General features: G+C 42.3%; 1 protein-coding gene across 13 annotated transcripts in view; it reads right to left on the bottom strand.

The window, feature by feature from the left end:
* The window catches only part of DST (dystonin), a 452383-nt gene that overhangs the window by 216651 nt on the left and 214778 nt on the right, over positions 1 to 20954 (bottom strand). For all 13 annotated transcript variants that reach the window (XM_050950494.1, XM_050950495.1, XM_050950498.1 and 10 more), the window contains one exon: positions 13789 to 13955. In XM_050950494.1, the coding sequence (XP_050806451.1) occupies positions 13789 to 13955 (167 nt within the window). The remainder of the gene's footprint in view (positions 1 to 13788; positions 13956 to 20954) is intronic.

Below are 20954 nucleotides of genomic sequence, written 5' to 3'. Positions count from 1 at the left end.
CTGTGTGATTCCCATCTCAAGAAGGCATATGGAGCTAGTGTGCTAAAAACAGACTGTAGCCATGGCAACACGAGCTGCAGGATGGGCTAGCCACCCTGAGTACATGCCTATCAGAGATCATAGAAACCCATGATGGGAGGAAGCGTGAATATGTCTCCCCAGCTTCACATATAGACATAGTCTGTGTCATCCCTTGTGATCATCTATTTGTGAATACTCTGTGGAGTAAAGTACTACATGGCATGAGTAAGGGTTGCAAAATCTGTCCGTAAGTGAGGGCTGTGCTTTGTACAGCTCTAGAGTATATGTGTTATGTATGTTTCTGATACCTATGGAAACAATAATTTATTCTCAAATGAGTTCTTAATCATTAAAAGCAGTAAAGCGTCCTGTGGCACCTTATAGACTAACAGACGTTTTGGAGCAGGAGCCTTCGTGGGTGAATATCCACTTCGTCGGATGCAACTTCTTAATCATTACTAACTTTAACTGATTATACTGCAGTTATAATGCATATCCTACTGATTTAGATTAATTTAACTAGCTTAATCTGGGAGGAGCAGTGGATTAAAGACAGCAACCAGGGAGACAAGCATTTTGGGTTTCTAAAAGTAGAAAACAAATAAAATAGACGGGATAAATAAAAATCCCCATAAGCTTTAAAGGCAAATGCTATTTTGCATTCAGTATAGAGGTTTATATAAACATAAAATGACATAATTTTGTGTAGAATTATTAAGCAGTTTTCCACATAGTATAGATCAAATGAAACTAAATACACTTCAAAAAATGATAATGACCTCACCTTCAAACATAACACTGACTCATTTCATGGCTGATTTTTCAGGGTCCTTGCCATTGCAAAAGACGCATAAACAATACAAACCATGCAAAAAGTTGGAACATTCCATACAAAATAGATGTCTCTGTTAGAGACACACCCAAATCAAGGTGCTCAGCTTCCAAACAATAAGTCGTTAATTATTTTATTGATAAAATGCACCTCTTCTACCACTAAAAATTTTAGGGTCGGTGTTAGAAATTAGATATAATTTGTGTTAAAAGTAACAGAGCGATACTGTAATATCACAGCAATTAGGAAACGGACAAAATTAATACCTGTTCAAGAAAACAATTTTAATATAGAGATCCATGAAGAGGAATAAGAGAATAATACTTTGATAACATTGCAAGGAAACCAAGGCATTTATCCTGGAAGACTCACATGTGTTAAGTGTTACAGTCTGTGAGTAGCCTGACTGAAATCAATGGAGCTACCCACAGCATGTACGTTTTTGTATAACTGGAATCTAACAAACCTTGGAAATAAATGGCAAGATCCAAACTAGAAGCTACAGTATATGGAGAATTTTAAAAGGGATCATGGTATTTCAATGTGGAAAAGATCTTTATCTTTAGTCTTCCTAGTCAATCACACTGTACAAACGATATTCTCTTTTTCATTGTTTTAAGACAACTTTACTGTCAACAATTCTGTTTATCTTTAATAAAATAAGTTATGCCCTGACCCTGCAAAAGCTTATACACGTGAGTAACTTCTCACATGTCATTGGTGTCAATGAGTTCAACAGGATGACTCATGTATGAAATGATCTCATCTACAGAAACTAAATTATTTAATTCTTGGGAAGCTCAGATTGAATTAAACCATCAAAACGGTGTCTGATTAAACAATCGCAGTAAAAGAGAAGACAATAAAGGCACATTTCTTGTCTTATATTAAGTAGCTATATTACTGTATGAGTTTCACTAAGTAGCAACACAGGGAAAATGACAGGAGATGTAGAGTTAAGTGAAGATCTAAGTACAGTCTAGCTAGCTTTTTAATTGCTATAATGAGAAAACGCCTATAAATATTAAATGAATTCTTTCCTTAGTGTTCACAGACGATAACAAAGAACAGATGCCAAAAGGTGGCATACATTCCTCAAGGAAGGAAGAAAATTTACTAAAATAATTAAAGATCATGTCAGAACATGTGATCTTAAAAAAATGACTAAGAATTGCAAGATTTCTGAATCAGGTAGGGTCTATCCTGCATTTCAGAAGGCAGTGGCAAAAAAAGAATCCTAGCAAATAATTTGAAAATTATACTAAAGAACATTATAGTTGCACAGAAAATAATTGAAAAATTAGGGAATGCTAATGGTAAGCGTGTTCACGTAAACTTAGCTTCACTCCCCTTGTACATGTACATTTCAATATAAAACATACTTATCTGACTATATAATACCCCTCTACTTTGATATAACCCTGTCCTCGGGAGCCAAAAAATCTTACTGCGTTATAGGTGAAACCACGTTATATCGAACTTGCTTTGATCCACCAGAGTGCGCAGCCCTGCCCCCCCGGAGCACTGTTTTACCGTGTTATATCCGAATTCGTGTTATATAGGGTCGCGTCATATCAAGGAAGAGGCGTATTATTAGTTGCCATAAAGCAACTCTAACTTATTCATTGTGTTGGGTAGATAACACAGAGTAAATGAGATATTTAATATTTATCCTCACTACTCATTGATTGAACTCTTCCTTCATTCACTACATAGTCCAGCTCATTCATCATCTACCTTCTCCACTAACAGGTGTTCAGAAATGCTGTTCATCGCACCAGTGTACATGCAGAGTAAGTCCACGGAAGTTTACCCTACATGCAGAATTTGCCTCCAATTCAGGTACAAACCTCTGTCTCATTCACTGCACATCATCCAACCTGCACATGGAATGATATAGGTATCCTAAGAAAATAATAGAATATTATCACAGAACTCAAATTAATGCCTATGCACAAGGAACAAAACTGGTTTTGGAATTTTCAGTATTTTAGTGCTTCACAATGCAATTTTAATGGACTTTTAATGGAGGCGTTTTGTTGTTGGCATTAAATTTCCCAGGTTTTTTTTATAAAGAAGTTCCTGGATGGGGAACTATTTACTAGACAGCTCTAGAACACTCTTACAAGATCCATATATCATAAAGAACAGTTACTTACCCTACAGACACTGTGGTTCTTGTAGAAGTCAGTGTGGACCTCCCACAGGTGTGCATGCACCTCAGGCACATAAGAGTTGGTGGGGTTTTGAATAGCAGCATCTGAAGGGACTGAACATACGCCCTATGGTTCCATGTGCTTTCGTGCAAGGACATAAAGGGGAGGGTGGCCAGACCCACTCCCCTCACTTCCCTTTCAATTCAAATTGCTGAGGATTCCTAAAACTCAGGGAAGGAGGGCAGCTCACGGGATCCATACTGACTGTTACATCTCAAAGAACCACAGTTACTGTAGGGGTAGTAATTCTTCTCTCTTTTCCGAGTAAGTGTCAGTGTGGCTCTCAGTGAAGGTGACTGCCAAGCAGCATCCTCTCTGGATGGTGGGATGGAGGAGCATCGGCTGTATTAAACAGAGACTGGGCAGGACTTCACTACCCGCCAGTCTGGCGGGTAGTGATCTATCTATAGGCGGACGATTCATTGCGTCTAGTGTAGATATGATAAAATCGATCCCCGATTGTGCTCCCTGTCGACTCCGGAACTCCAGATTGCAAGAGGCAGAAGTGGAGTCGACACAGGAGCGGCAGCGGTCGACTCTCCACCGTCCTCATTTCCAGGTAAGCGAACCTAAGATACACTGATTTCAGCTACGCTATTTGCATAGCTGAAGTTGCGTATCTTAGGTCAACCCCCCCGCTAGTGTAGACCTGGGCAGAGATTGAAGTACCACTGTCCCAAACTTGGCAGCAGACCTAGATGCCATGTCTGCTGCCAAGGGCATAATGTCGAGGGCATAATGACTAACAAAGGTCAGTAGGTTGCTCCAAATCACTGCTTTACACAACTCCGATATTGTCATATTCCAGAAGGACACCGACGATGCTGCTTGTGCCCTAGTGGAATGCATTTTGACGTTTGGAAGGAGGGGCTCACCAGCCAGTTGATAAGTGGTGGAGATCCAGAATGTAGTCCATTTAGAGATTGTCTGTGACAAGATAGTTTGGCCTTTCAACGAGTTGGATAAAGCCATAAAGAAGTAGAGAGACAATCTGAAAGGTTTAGTCTTGTCATTGTAACAGAACAAGGCTCTGGAAACATACAAAATATGTAGCTTCTTCTCTCCTAGCAGCAAATGCAGGTTTGAAAAGAAGACTAAAAGGCTAATTGTTTAATTTAGGTGAAACTCTGACATCAATATTCAGAGATGAATTTCGGATATAGTCTCAGAATCCCCTTATTACTATGAAAGGACATGTAAGGTGGTCCAATCATAAGGGCTTAGAGCTCACTGACCCTTCGTGTGCAGAAATCTCAAGGAAGGGAGACCTGTGTCCCTCCCCGGCTCTGCAGGAAAGAGCTAAAGGAGAGAATCGCAGTATATGATATTGCTGCACGGGATTGTATTGCTGTTGGTGATGTTAATGTAAATAAATCACAAAAAGTTGCTACTCCACAGACAGAGTCTGGGGACAGGAATGGAGTGCGCCTCATTAAAAGAATAAATCTGCGTAATATGTGACTTGGGAAATCATTATTTTAAAATCTTTACTGTAGGTTTAAAATCAGAAAGAATGTACAAAGTATTTTTAAACCTTATATTTTAACCAAATCAAGAGAGACTAGTCCTAGAAACTTTGCAAGTACTAGTCCAAGTAAAAATAAATACTCTAGTATTTTACAGTGGCAGCATACAATCCAATGGCTGGAAGCTGAAGTTAGACGAATTCAGACTGGAAAAAAGGTGTACATTTTTAACAGTGAGAATAATTAACCACTGGAACAATTTACCAAGGGTTGTGGTGAATTCTTCATCACTGACAACTTTTAAATCAAGATTGGGTGTTTCTCTAAAAGATCTGCTCTAGGAATAATTTTTGGGAAATTCTGAGGCCTGTGTTGTATAGGACATCAAACTGGATGATCACAGTGATCCCTTCTGGCCTTGGAATCTATAAATAAGTTTTGGTTTGTACTTAGGTATTACAATGATGGGTGCTAAGGGAAAATATTATCCATAGACTTACAGGCAATGCTGACATGAACATTCAGTCTTACACATTACAATAATCTTCTTAACTCTGAGCCACAAGATATAGGAACACAGAAACTGTCATAACACATCAAATGAGTGAAGCATCTAGTCCAGTAATGTGTCTCTGAAATGGAGTAGTACTGAGATCATAGCAGAAGGTGCAGCAAATCTCGTAATGGACAATTATGGAATGACCTGCAAACACAGGAAGCTTCTTCCTAACCTTAAGCAGTGAGTGGTTGGGTTATGCCATAGAGCAGGAGGGTTCATAGCCCCTGGCCTTTGTTTTTGGTGTATAATATAGCTGTGGATGTTATCTTTGTCCATATAAAGTCTAATTCTTTTCTGAATCCTACTAAACCCTTGGCCTCAATGAGACCTTGAACCAGTATATTCCACAGGTTCATTGTAAAAGTTTTTCCTTTTATCAGTTATTGTCTTCCTTTGTATTGTAAAAAGAAGCCTTCCTACAAAGATCAATGCCACTCATTATTTCATGTACCTCTATCACATACTCTCTTATTCATCTCCTCCTTAAACTAAGCAGTCCTAATCTTTTCAGTCTCTCCTCATATGGAAGTCTTCTCATGCTTCTACACATTTCCTTTGTTTATCTTTGGATGTTCTCTGTTTCTTGGTACAGTTTCTGAGATGGAGTGGTCAGATCACAGTATGGCAGGTGATGATGCACCATCCATTCACATAATGCCCATACAGTATTTTCAGAAATATTTCCTGTCCTATACTTTAGATATTCTCACACTTTGTTTACTGTTAAGACTACCAGTGGGCATAGAAGTGATGCTTTCATTGTGCTAAACACAAAGGCACTTGGGTCTTTTTCCAAACTGCTTTCAATTAATTTAAAGCCCAGCAATACATATGACCTGTTCAGATTAAACTTTCCGTTCTGCATTTCTTTACATTTACCAGCACAGCATTTCAAAAACCAATGTGAAGAAGTCGAGAGTTCCACCTTTGTTAGCCACCCAAACATTTAAGAGTGAATAACTATAACAGTTAGACCCAGACACTGCAGTATTCGTTAAACATGGAAGTTGCAACATATCAACTTAGCCATCAAGTTTTACTTGGTGTAACAGCACCTCAACCACTACCTAGCAGGGGAGTTCCAGTGTGGATTTTGAGCTGGCCACAGATTTAACAGAAACCAGAACTGAGTGGTCTTATCCAGCCAGCTAAGGGACCTGAACTGCCTAGCTAGGTCCCTGCCCCCATCCTTGCGTGAGCTAAATGTTAAGATGAATGGAGCCTCATACTGTGGAAGACAAAAATTGGCATCCTCATTATACCAAGCCTATGCCTAGGACCAATACCTAAATAGGCATCTCTGAGGGAAAGGCCTATAATTTTCCCCATTAACCTGCAAACTGCACTGGAAATTTGCCACAAGTTATAACAATAAACAGTGCATCCTCTTCTCAGATTGTTTGAATATCAAGATGAAGGTGAAGAAACCCACAAAGTTGTTTGCTAACATTATCATGTGGGAAAAATCCCTTCCTGATCCCCAGAAGGCTGGTTGGCCAAGCCCCTGGCATTTCAGGAGACTGAACAAACCTACTGAAAGAAGGCAGAGGAACAAAATAGGGACCAAACTGAGGCTGACCACGGACAGGTTCCTTATATACCCACCCCCAGAGGGAGCCACCCCCCACAAAACAGCCAATGGCACTGCAGAGGTGGGGCCAAAGGCCCATCCCCCTATCTGCAGCACCAGCATCTAGACCAGGAGTTGCCAAACCACAGCTCATAAGCTACATGCAGCTCGTTTACAATTAAAGTGTGGCTTGTACAGCCCCTCCCCTCCCCCATTCTCTACCTACCAGAATGGGAGGGGGAGCTCAGGGCTACTGCCCTGTGGCGGCGTAGTGGGGCTTGGGGCTTCTGCTCGAGACAACTGGTATGGGGGGGACACAATTTAAAGGTTCACCCCCCCCATCAGCTTGAATCATTCCCCCCTTATCCTCAGTGGCCTCTCCCTGCAGCTCCCGGGTGTTTGACGCTGTCTCTCCCATGGCTGCAGCTCCCAGCTTGCGGCTCCAGCGACACCATGTGATCGAGGAGGGTCAGCAAACCCTTGCAAAAATCGTTGGGGAAGACATGTGACTCCACCTGCCCCTCCCTCCCACCTCCCTTCTGCCCAATGAGGAGGGTGCCTCAGGGCTTCAGCCCCAAGGGAGGCACCTGCTGGGGCTCGGGGCTTCAGCAGGAGCGGGGCTGAAGCCCCGAGACCCCCCTCCCTGCAGGGCTGAAGCCCCGGCAGGCACCTCCCAAGGGACTGAAGCCTCAAGCCCCGAGAGACATGCCCCAGTTCTCGAAATTCTGAAGATTGTTGTGTGCAGCTCAGAGGGTCAGTAAGTTTGGCCACCCAATACAGACTACTATCCCTCATTGCATACAGGAATAGCCAGAACCCAACCAATCAGGGGAAGAAGATGATAGGAGGAAAGGGAGGGAGTAGACACTTCATAGGAGAGATGCATGAGCTGTAAGCCACCAAAGCAGTGTCTCTTGCTGCCCAGCACCACTAATGCCCAACCCCAGCTAGGAAGGTGGGCGTTTAGGACAAGGAATGTTAAATACTGTCCAGCGGTAATTCCATTGAGTATTTAGTTATACATAATTACTCCCGTTAGCATTTGGCCAAACCACTAGATTTAGGATTCCTACTCTTGTGAAAAAACGGTGTGGAGTCCTTAATGAAAGCTCATTCAAAAGACAATATGCATTCTCAGCAGTAAATCTGGTTGGAATATTTTTGACTAATTGGATTTTCATCTGAATATGATGTTTTGTCAAAGCTGAGACATTTCACAGAGATGTAGCAATTTCAGTGAAATTTTCAACAGGAAAGTTTCTGAGGTCTATGGATCTCTGGTTGCTTCTGACCAGAGAGAGAGAGAGACCCAAACCAACAAGTTGCCCTTTTTAATCCAAAAATGGACATTTTGACGTAATTCCATTTTGCGAAAATGTTTGAAACATTTTGCTGTTGTTCAGTGCAGAACGAGAACATATTCGGAAACCCTGAAAGTTGTTACAAAAGGGAACTGTCATCCCCCAGCAATACTGTGCTGCAGAACATTGTATGGAGGTATTACTTCAATGCTGATTTTGAGAAGCGTGCTACCTTCTAAATTAACCAACATGACTTGCTGCAAGTTTCCCATCAAGTACTAACCAGGCCTAACCATGTTTACCTTGTGAAATCAGATTGGATCACAGGCCCAACACAAGCTGATGCAGGCCAGCCACAGCTACTACGACTATGCTCATTACTGCTAGCCAGAAAACGTTAATGCAGGCAACTGTGGCAGCCATGTTAAAGCTGCAGCTACCTTACAATTCTTAATACAGAAATCTAAGTTTAAACAAAACAGCTTAAATGCTGAGTTATACCATATTTAGTCAGGTAATACATTAAAAGTAAGAATGTTTGTCCACTTAAATATTTTTTTAAATCTTTCTTAACACTTTTTCTTTTCCCAAACTGCAAAATATTAATTGTCAGGCCTTTAATTCCATCTGAGCTACGAAGGGTAATTATTAAAAACAAAAAAAAGTCTGAGCATACAAAATGAACTAAAAATTTGAGGTTTTCTTTTTGTTAAAGAGAAGGTAACAATAAATTGTAAGTTAGAAAATGGCAAGCAGAAACTAGAAAATACAAATAATCTTTCTCTTTATTTTAAACTTAACCCCCAAGCATTTTGAGGCTTGACACTATGTAATAGTTAGTTTCATTTCAAATCATCCCCTCAAGCTGCTCAGCATGTTATTGCAAATTTTGGCATCACTCTTTGTACCTTCAAGGAACGTATTCATGTCAGTGCCTGATCACTTGCAACATGTTTTAACATTACTGTGGTGCCGTGTGCACTGTTGTCCTGTAGCTTAGCTTGTAACAACACTTGCCTGGCAAACCTCCGCTTTATAGAGTTGAAAACGTTTGCTATAGAACAGAGCTTGAATTTAGCACAGAAGATTCAGCCTTTAAAAACATCAGCGAACTGGTTTTGAAAGAATACACAGAAATATTTCAAAACAAGTCATATGACACATGTAAACTGATCCCACCCTCTCTATCTAGCATTTGTTCTTTGTAATGCCTTATTCCTACTTCCTTTCTGAAGACGTTCACAGCTGCAGCTTGTATTACTCTGTTCCCCGCGTGAACTACTCAGTGCAAAGAAGTTTCTCCTAAATACCTACTGTGTATGGTCCTTTGTTGGCTTCAGTTCCTTTTATTTTGTAATAGCCACTCTCCCTGTGCCCACCAAAATGTTATAGGCCCTATTTATGAACCGTGCTAAGGGCCTGGTGCAAAGTCTATTAATATCTTTCCATTCTCTTCCACGGCCTTTGATCAGACCCTAACTCCTCTTTCCTAATTTTATATAAACCTATTTTCATTAACTCCTCCTTATAGATGGAACCCCTAGAGCTCATTCTCATTCTTTTCCCCCCTTCTGTAGCATTTCCAGTCCTTCAAGATCTTTCCTGTAATGTCATGCCAAGAATTGTGCACAATAGTCCAGGTGTAGTCTCATAAACCCTTTGTGTAGCACCACAAAGATCTTCTTTCCTTCACGGTCTATTTCCTTATTTCTACATCCCAGGGTTCTGTTTACTTTTCTAGTTGCCACCAGACAGTGAGCTGATTAATTTATATTTAACCAGACTCTTTTCCTGATCAGTGTCTTTTCATTTAATATTATGGGTGAAATTCATCCCTGAGCTGGAGGTCAGTACAAGCCCCATGAATCACTTCAATCTCAAATAACATGGCTTACATGGTACATAGGTCTGGCAGTCGCTACCTGCATAAAGAAGAATTTCACCCTAAGTGATTTATGGGGCTTTAAACTGATCCTCAGCACCTCAGGGTGAGTGTCACGTTTCTGCGTATATACATGACGATTGTACATATTTGATTGTGCCCTTCTCTCTCTACTCTTCATGTCACTTTTGTTCTTAGACTGTAAGATGTTCTGGTTAAGGCTGGGGAGGGCAAGCTATGGGCCTCAGGGACGTGGCTGGCCGCTTCCAGGAGCAGCGTGGCGTGGCATGGAGCCAGGGAGCCTGCCTTAGCCCCACTGCGCGCTGCCGCCACCCCAGAGCTACTCAAGGTAAGCGGCACAGGGCCGGAGCCTGCACCTCGAATCCTTCCTGCACCCTGCACCCCAACCCCCTGCCTTGAACCACCTGACGCACCCCTCCTGCAACCCAACCCCCTGCCCTGAGCCCCCTCCTGCAACCCACACCACTCCTGCACCCCAACCCCTTGTCCTGAGCCCATTCCTGCACACAGCACCCCCCTCACACCCCGCACTCCCTCCCGCACTCCAACCACCAGCCCCAGCCCTACATTCATGGCCCTGCATGCCAAAAAGTTTGCCCACCCTTAGGTTAGGGATTGTGTCTGTGTCTTTGTATGTATTTGTACAGCACCTAGTACAAAGGGGCCACAATGGTAACAGAAGTTTCCAGGTGCTAATGCAGTAAAAATCTTCAATAAAATTATGATTATGTACAGATAGTTCCTCTGAATAGTTCTTTAAATTTTTACCATTCAGTGTTACTTTTGTAACTGAAATTCAGCTTTGATTTTAGATATATACATTTATTAGCCATACTGTAATCCATAATTTACTCTATAGCCCTTGTGTGACAGAACACATCCTGAACTGGAAAAAATATAATCCCACCTTTTTATAGACAATATACTCAAGCAAATAACACACATCTTCAACCAAAAACTTAAAAACAAAAAGTCCAATTATAAAACTGTACAGGACACTGAAATATCCCAGAGCTTCATGGGAAATGAGTAGTGAATTTTATAAAAGTACCAGATTACACATTCATGTAAATTTGGGGAGGTTCAAATAAAAAATAACTACAAAGGAGCTATATTTAAAAAAGCGTGCACAGCTAATAAACACTGCAAATTCAATGTTAAACTAATCAATGGTCTAATTGGGGTGATATTTGCTATGTCTTTCTGTTTTTACAAAAATCATAGAATAGTACTTACAAAAACAAGGCCCAAATCCTGCAACAGCATCCACATAGGTGGCTCTGTATACTCATACGCAGCCCTAATTCTAATAATACTAATTCTTTATTAATTCTGATAAAAAGTTAGCTATATCTCTAAAGCAGGGGTAGGCAACCTATGGCATACATGCCAAAGGCGGCAGGCGAGCTGATTTTAAGTGGCACTCTCACTGCCCAGGTCCTGGTTATTGGTCCAGGGGGCTCTGCATTTTAATTTACTTTTAAATGAAGCTTCTTATATATTTTAAAAACCTTGTTTACAACAACTTTATATACAACAATAGGTTAGTTATATATTGTAGACTTATAGAAAGAGACCTTCTAAAAACATTAAAATTTATTACTGGTACGCAAAACCTTAAATAAGGGTGAATAAATGAAGACTCAGCACACCACTTTGGAAAGGTTTCTGATCCGTGCTCTAAAGTAAGGAGACAATTTTTGACCTTCAATTTTCACTAAGACTATCTGGAGATTTACATCAACGATTTGTTCCACTATATTTAGGAGGCAAAGAAGACACCCTGGTGCCCTTCACAGAGGGAGTAAACAGACAGCAGTTTTGCTTCATGAAAAAAGGGTCTCAATCAGGCTTGGTTGTAAATGCAGAAAAGAACTTTGGGGAGAAAGACTTCTTTAGAAAATTAATAAAGTTTAGTCTCTAGAAAGCCTGTTATGATTTTGTTTTATATGTAATCGTTTGTTTCCAATAATTTTACTCATCGTTACTTGAATCTCTATTTCTTTGATTATAAATTTAGTGCTGATCCACAGCAGGCAGAGACAAGACTGATGCATACGAAGGGCAGATGATGGTGAGATGTCTCACAATCGTGGGTACCCTTGAGGAGCATCATACCTGGGCCTGGTTCTCCTGCCGCAACATTCCTGATAGTAAACCTGAGCCAGTGCCTGGAAAAAATGCAAGTAAGTTGTTCCAGGAAAAAGGCTGGCATAGCTCGCTTTTCCCATGGAGCACAGGGGCAGAAGGGACATGAATCACAATTTGGTCTCTGCCCTACTCATGCTGCAGCACAGCTGTGTGCTGCACCCTAGTCGACCTGGACTGCAATGTCTCAGAAATCACTGCGTGGCCTCTCTGTTGGCAATGCCTACCTTTCGGCTGGCAGCCACTGTGTTACTGAGTTTCAACAGACTTCCCTGAAATTGTGTATTTAGAAGGTCCATTATATATTTGGGAAAAACTTTCCTCTCCTGTGAATAACAACACAGAATGACATTATAGGATATTTATTTTAATGCTTTAAAATACAGAGTGAAAGACATGTGGAGCTCATTGAAGTCAATAGCAAAAATCCCATTGGCTTCAGTGGCAGCAGGAATAGGTCCCACAAGTGTAACAACCCTCTTAGCAACAAAATTAGTGCCATAAACACCCCTGGGAAGGGCATGTATACGGGTAGACACAGTATGTATGAATACAGGAAGAGCATAACATAAAGGGAAAACAGCTGGAAAGGGACAATACAATAAAACTGCATATGTCCATTTAAAAAAATTGCTGTTCTGTTTCTTTAAACTCCTCCCTTTCAGTCCTATTTCATTCCTCTTCCAGTTTTTGGGTCTTCCAATATCTCTGAGATTTTTTTGTTCTTTTCTCATACATGCTTGGGCCATGCATGTTCTCCTTACCACTCTATCCTGCCTGATTCATTTGCTCTCAAAGTCATTCAGTTCAGCTTTTTGCTGGTTATTTCCCTCTACCTTTCCAGTGTTACTAAAAGAAATAGAGAGACATGCATGATTTATGCAGTTCCTTCTGACTATCTTTTGGAATGGAAGTAACACTCAGAAAATAACTCTGTCCATAGCCCCTTTAAAATTCTTTCCTGGATGAGTGATGTCTAGTCAGTACAAAATCAGATTATGTGTCTCAGGTCTGGTCTGCACTACGGGGGGAAATTGATCTAAGTTACACAACTTCAGCTACGTAAATAACTTAGCTGAAGTCGATGTACTTAGACCTACTTACCGTGGAGTTCATACTACACCATGTTGACAGGAGACGCTCTCCAGTCAACTCCCATTATGCTTCTCATTCAGGTGGAGTACAGGAGTCAATGGGAGAGGGATCTGCATTCCGGTTAGTGGGTCTTCACTAGACCCGCTAAATCGACCACCGATGCATCAATTGGCATGCATCGATTCCCTGGTAAGTGTAGACAAGCCCTCAGCTTGGGAGTCTTATGACCAAGGAAGTTATGAACAGATGTGAATGTTTCACATCACCCGACCCTTTCCACATTGCTAAATGGAGGGGAAACCTGGCTAGATGGGAAATGGCGGCCTCAGGAGGATTCTTATATGGCAAAAGGGATCCCTAGGATGATGAAGGTTGAGAACCAATGCATTACGGGCTATATAGGCATTCTCTTGAGTATATCTGGTGGGGTCTCATAATATATTTTCGGGTAGGCTGGTTGGAATTAAGACTGCTCTGAGAAAGATGTGTCTCTTGGCTACAAAAGGAAGGGATTTCCCAAGAGAACTCATAGTTAGTCTCCACCTCTGTAGTATTACCACAATACAAAAAGCAACAGAGCCTATTTTCTGCTGGATGGCCTCTTCATTTATATTAAAAGGTCCAAATAAATATTTCCACGTGTGTAAAGATGAAAACAAAATAAACTGTGCAATTACCTGTATTTATGAATGATGGCATTAAATAATTTTCCATCTCGCCAGCAGGTAGTGAAATTTTCACAACGAATTCCAGCATAACCCTCAGTTGTCTGCTGTGTCCACAGGAGTAGCCTCTCTTTAGCAGACATATCCTCTGACTGTCCAGTAACATGGATGTCAGATATCTAAAATACAATGAATATAAATATAAATCTAGTTATTAAGGACTAAAAAAAGATTGTTTTTTCTGTAATAATTTCACTCTCAACCATTCATTATCAGGATTTTTCTACCCTGCATCTTTGGGTAGAAGAAGGGAACAAAATGTATATCACATTTTTATTTCAGTCAAAATTGTTATGTATCTTTGCTCTCTTCATTATGAAATATACAATTATTAGACTCACAGTCTTCTAAACTACTAAATCATCAGCATCTGAATTTCTTTTGATAATATAAAATCCTTGTTTTGAACTTTTATTAGAAATTGTTACACAAGACAAAGTATCCCAAAACAATATTAATTTTAACATTATATAGGTAACATGAACAATAATTAATACTGTTATAAACAGAGATTACATTACAGTAGGCTCTAATCTCCAGTGCTATATATCACTTCAAGAAAACAATTCAGTCAGATTGAAACCTAACAGTAAGGTTCAAAGTGTAAAATTATCTACTCTCATAAGCACTTTGGATCTGTTATCCTTACTCTGAATCCAAACTGCATACATTCCACTTTTACATTGTACACTGATAGATAGTAACTAACTGTTCTGTATGTGGAATGGGTGCAATATGGAATATAAATATGCATAATACACAGTAGTATGTCTATCAGAAAGAGTGGATCAGAGAATTTTGCCCCAAATCTGGAAGATTTGTTTTTGTATTATCTGAAAATAATTAGTTTAGGATGGCTTTGGACATGCAGCACCAAAACCATACAAAAAAAAACCAAAAACCTGTGAATTTTATATTTAAAAAAAATATTTTGTACTACAAAAATCCTTTCATACTGAAATTTTAAAAATTGGTTTAATTAGTCTCTAATGGAGCCTAAACCCTATGCAAAGAAAATGATCAGTGCATAAACACACAAGAAGGTCATGAAAATAATTGATTACTTTTCTCCCACAAGGAAAAGTAGCTAATGATGCACAGCACCCAAGAGACATCTCCCCAGTCTGCATATGGAACATGTGTATAGCAAAACTGCAAGACGGATCAGAGAGGATCCTATATATAAGATATACCATATACTTTATTTGTCATGTCTGAACTTTTTGTCCAGCTTTTGTCACTTCTGAAATTTGATTTTATGTTAATCTTGCTAATATAATAACATCTTGTTATTATTAAGAATATTCCAAGCATATGAAAAAAACAATATATTCTGGTGGTCAGATACCATTGTTGTAGTCACTGTAAAAGAACCTAAATGCAGTGGATTTGGATATTACACCAAATGAGCTCTGTTCATTTTCACCAATGGCCTTCAGGGCAAGGTTGTGGGTAAGTCCATCCTAAAAGGAGAGTAGAAGCAGAAGCCACACACAACACTACGTTGAAGAGCCAAATGGCAGAATCAGCTGGAGAAGGAAGAGGGGAGGAGAAGGAAAAGTTTTAGCCATGGAGATGCACAAACGCCTGGTCTACACTAAGAAGTTAGGCTGACCCAGCTACGTGGCTAGGGGCATGAAAAATCGACACCGTTGAGCAACATAAGCTAAGACGACCTAACTCACAGTGTAGACAGTGCTAGATCGATGGAAGAATTCTTCTGTCAACATAGCTACCGCGGCTTGGGGAGGTGGAGTACCTACCCCGCCTGCTGGCATAGGTAGTATCTACACTGAAGAGCTACTGCAGCACAGCTGCAGTGCTGTAACTGTGCCACTGTGGTATTTCAAGTTACATCTATTCAAATACATCTATTCAAGTGCAACCCAGAGAGTTACATTAATGACATCAGACTAGATGATGACATTGGTTCCTTCTAAATTCAAGGATGTGTCCTGGATAGCCTCTGCCAGGAGGACATCTATGGAACCTGCTGCAAACTGAAATTTTCTTCTTTCAGTGGAACAACAGTGGTGGTAGAAACAAGTATGTGGCTTTCCCACAAACATTACTAAATTAACACATAACAATGGACGTACCAAGCACTTGGAGGTAGTCTGATGGGAGGGGTAGGGGCACTTAATCAGAATGTGAAATTAATAATGAAGTTAGTGAAGAGTGGCTCCCACAATGTATTGTTTGATTTTTTGTTTTACGAACTCTTTAAGTGCAAGATGTGAATTTACAAGTATTGATTTAAACATTAAATTATAGGTTGATTTAGTGTCAGTAAAAACTTAATTTAGATTATTCTCTAATCAAAGTATTCACCAAATTGCACTGTGCAGCCAGCTGGTCACACGAATATAAAAGATCATCACAATGATACTGTTTTACTTTATGTAAGTGTCAGATACAGGTACCAGTACTAGAAAGCAAATAGTACTTCTGTGCAAAGCCAGTGCTAGGTGTAAGCAGACAAAGTGAAAGGGAGGAAAGGCTTCAGCTGTCCCCGGCTACCAGAGCCTTTCACTACAGTAAGGAAAGACTCTGGCAGTGGGAAAGGCAACTGGGAAAGGCTGAGCCTTTGCTCTGGCTGGAGGAGGCAGCAGGGACTTCTCCGCTGCCCCCAACCCCCACTTCCAAAGCCTCTCTGTAGAGAGAGGGAAGGCTCCAGCAGCAGAGAGCTGACAGTCTTTCCCCACTACCACCCCCTCCCCCCCCCCCCCGCCCGCTACCAGAGCCTTCTCCTGTAGAGGGGAAAGGCTCCAGCAGTGGGACACTATACCCTGCTAAATATAGCAGTGTAGCCAGGAGGCACAGCTTGGGCCAGTAGAGAATGTGTAGGGTATACACTCCAGATGTGCCTTTAATCTACTGGCTTAATCTGTGCCTCACCATCTGTACTGCTATTTATACTCATGCTAAGGGGGCTATGCATGTATGTACACTTCATGCTGCCAAAAGAATCCTGCTGTGTAGATACATCTTTAATGGAAGGCCACAGAAAAGACAGGAAGGGAAACACTCTATGGTATTTGTTTAAAATGCAGAATAGAAAAAGATATGCTGAGCAGAGTTTCTATTTAATTCAAGATGTCATATGACAGTGTGAAATTAGAAGAGAGGTGGAAATATAGTGCCTATATAGAGACACATATCATATAGAAGAAAACGGAGAAGCCTACATGACAAAAGGCTAATTTAAAATACCTCTGTTCATTTCCTTTATTTTAAAGGTGTATGGAAAAGTACTGTTTGAAATACAAGTTCCTTTTCTTTTATGCAAGCATGCTAAATCTTTTTTTCAGCAGCCTCAGCTTCTATTCATTACACAACAACTAGATCACAGTACAAATCAAATCAACCATCTGCCACTTAACTGGGGAGAGTTTATTAAAGAGGTGATGTCAACTGGAAAGGCCTGATGTCTAATATTAAAAATACAGTTTTCTTTTTCCCCTGACTTTAAACAATTTCTGTGTCTCTGTCCACATGAACTTAGTTCTCTTCTATTCTTTACATTACTTCTTTAAAAAAGGAGTATGTTGACATTATAATTTTTCTCTGATCATTTTTACATACAAACTCAGACCTTTGGCCCACTCCATGGTTAACTGAATTGCAACAGTTACATAGATTTGGAACAACACAGAGTGAAAGTGCAGCACATTAGATTCCCCTGACCACAAGGGAGTGGTTTTCAGGGCAATCTCAGAATGTCATGTTTAAATCTGTGACACATACAAATGGCATGTGTAGCCATGGACACAAAACCAAAGAGAAAAAAAAATCTTATTTTAAATTGAGATTGTTTGACACTCATGCTTCCAGTGTTCTCCAGATTCTGGAAGGATGAGAAAGGTATTTGGCAGTCTCAATCCACTTCCCAAAGGCCAGATGTCCTCATCACAAAAACTGTTCTGGTACTAACCCCCACCCTGGTTGGCAGTCTCAGCAGAAGGAACATGACTGAATGGGTCTGGAGTGAGGAGGCATGGCCTCCCTTCAATATTGACAGAGAGAAACAACAGACTACCTCCTGGTTGGCAGAGCCAGGAAGGCCACGCCTGCCCCACTGGAAGTGGAGGGGCAAGATAGGAAATACAAAAGGTGGGCCCTGAAGCTTGGTTGGACTGGAGCCACCAGGAGAGACAGATGCTCCCTGCCTGCTGCTGGAGTGGGAACCTGAGGAGAACCTCTGCTGTGCTGAGGACTCGCCAGACTTACCAGAGCTGTCCGACACTGCAGACGTTGATAAACTGCTGAGACTGCCATGGGCAGTGTATCCCGATAAGATGGAGGACGACTCTGGGATCCAGATATACCCCAAGGGGAGGGTTGTAAGTAGCTCAGGGACAGTCGACTATAGTCCAGCTGCGTTGCTGCCATAATCCAGGCTGGAATCCCTGCTAACCCAGTGGCGGAACCATCTGCTGCTGTTAGGGCTGGGACCCAGTGAAGTTGCTGGGCCTTGGTCCTCCGACTCTCTGATATCAACCCAACTCCTGGGGTGGCAGCTTCCGCACTTTAGACCTTGAGGCTGGGGTGACCAGGTGGCGAGTTTTCAACCAGAACACCTGGTTGAAAAGGGACCCTGGCAGCTCCGGTCAGCAGTTTCGAAACCATTTTGTTCTCTCAAGGTAGCAGGCTAATGCTCTGTAGACATCCAATGAGTGAAACCTTTGCTCTCTACCGCTCGACTGCAGCTTAGGGTAGAATATAGGAAGTCCTGGTTGATGTGAAATTGGGAAAGAACCTTCAGCAGAAAAGCCAGGTGAGGCCGGAGCTGAACCTTGTCCTTATGGAATACAGTGTAAGGGGGCTCTAATGTTAGGGCCCTGAGCTCAGACACCCTCCTAGCTGAGGTTATTGTACCAGAAATGTCACCTTGTAAGAGAGAGTAGGGAGCATGTTACCAAAGTCTCAGATGGTGGCCCCTTAAGTCTGGATAGGACCAAATTGAGGTCCCAAGCCGGGACAGGCTGCCAGACATGCAGGTATAGCCTGTTGAGACCTTTAAGGAAACAGCTGACCAACAGGTTGGCAAAGACTGAGCGTCCCTCTGCGCCTGGGTGGAAGGCAGAGATGGCAGCCAAGTCAACTCTTACTAATGACAGACAGTCCCTTCTGCTTGAGGTGGAGAAGGTAGTCCAGCATTAGTAGCACCGAGGACACTAACCGCATCGGAGACAAACGGTGCTATGCCAGCCAGACTGAAAATCTCTTCCACTTGGCAAGGTAGGTAGCTCTCGTGGAGGGTTCCCCGCTGCCAAGGAGTACTTGTCTGACTTGATCAGAGCAAGAAAGCTCCACTAGGTTCAGCCATGGAGCTTCCACGTCGTGAGGTGGAGCAACTTAAGGTTGGGATGTTGGAGATGACCATGATCCTGTGTTATTAAATCCTGGAAGAGCAGCAAGGTGACTGGAGCTTCCACAGACATTTCCAGGAGTGATGTGTACCAGTGCTGGTGAGGCCAGGCTGGAGCTATCAATATCATCAAAGCTCGGTCCCTCCTAATCTTGAGGAGCACCTTGTGAACGAGAGGGATGGGCGGGAACATGTATAGGAGACGGCCTCCCCATGGGAGGAGGAACGCGCCCGCGATGGAGCCTAGGCTGTGATTCAGGAAAAAGCAAAACTGCTGACACTTCCTGTCGTGTGGCGAACCAGGTCTATCTGGGGAAAGCCCCACTGATGGAAGATTGAGTTCATGATGCCTGGGCGAAGGGACCACTCGTGGCCATGGAACGACCTAATGAGATGATCCGCCAACTCGTTCTGTACTCCAGGGAGGTACGATGCTTGCAGGTGTATCGAGTGCTCTACACAAAAGTCCCCCAGCATGAGGGCTTCCTGATGTGGTTCCCCCCACATGGGCAGCCGGTGCCAGGGAGTGGCGCGTCGGATATGGGGAGCAGCGTGACATCATTGTCGGCTTGCCCCTATATGGAATAGGCAGCCTGGCTGACACTGGTGCCTCATCCCTCCTGGGAGAAGGCAGAGACGTCAGGCGAATAAGGTCCTGCACTGCCTCAAACGTCTCCGGAGTGGAGGGGAGTTGAATGTCCCAGCCATGATGGTCCAGAGAACAGTAGTGGGCCGGACTCGACTGGACTTCTTGCAGGGCAGGAGTTGACAAGCCCTTTGGAGCTGCCAGGCCCGAAGTAGGCTGGATGGGATGAGGTTCCCTGTCACTATCTCCTTAGGCTTAGTAAGGGAAGAGTGCCCTCTCTCCTGCCTCTTTTTCTTCTTTATTCCAGGGAATACAGATAGGCGCCTACCAGAAGTCTTACATTCAGAGCTGTGTTGGTGCCGGGAGCTCACAGTCTCCTTTCTAGGAGCGGACTTGCGCCCCATCGGGGCTGGTGCACTGTGCACGGAGGAGGAGGGGGTCAGCACAGGCTCCACCAACCCAGGGTCAGATTGCGGGGAGATGGCTGAGGATAAGCCATGAGGATAAGCCTGAGTCTCTGCTCATGATCCTTAAGGGTCTTTGGCTGAAACCTTCTACAAAATCAGCACTTGTCCTTTCGGTAACTCTCGCCAAGGCATTTCAAACAAAAAGTGTGCTGATCCCTTTTTACCATCAACTTTCCACAGACTCCACACGGTTTGAACCCCAGCAACCGAGGCATGCCCCGGTGGTGGGGGAGAAATGGGGGGGGACCCCCACAATGAAAACTTAGCCTAATACTATTATTAACTTAAGACAAAAACGACTAACTATATACAAAATACCACAGGACACTGCTAAAGGCACTTGCAGAAGCAAGAGTGAGGGAAGTTCCAGCTAGCTGTCACTGGCGGTAAGAAGGAACTGAGGGCGGGGGGTTGGCAGGGCCCTATATTGGGCGCCATGAAGGTGTGATTCCAGGGGGCTCCCAGGCTGACCCTATGGATGCTGCTAGGGGAAAAATCTTCTGGCTGTCATGCCCACAGCACGCGCACATCTGATTGGAATTAACATGAACAAGTACTCAAAGAAGAATTATGCTTTCAACAGTAAATGCTGTATGCACACCATACATTTTTTATATCCCACAAAAGTGCTATTGGTATAAACTATCAAAGGAGAAGTTCTTAATGTTTATAGTACCAATCCAATGACAAAGTT

The sequence above is a fragment of the Gopherus flavomarginatus genome, chromosome 4 (assembly GCF_025201925.1).
Source record: "Gopherus flavomarginatus isolate rGopFla2 chromosome 4, rGopFla2.mat.asm, whole genome shotgun sequence".
Taxonomy (NCBI): Eukaryota; Metazoa; Chordata; order Testudines; family Testudinidae; genus Gopherus; species Gopherus flavomarginatus.
The sequence above is the reverse complement of the archived record's forward strand: the minus strand, read 5'-3'. Positions and strand labels throughout refer to the sequence as shown.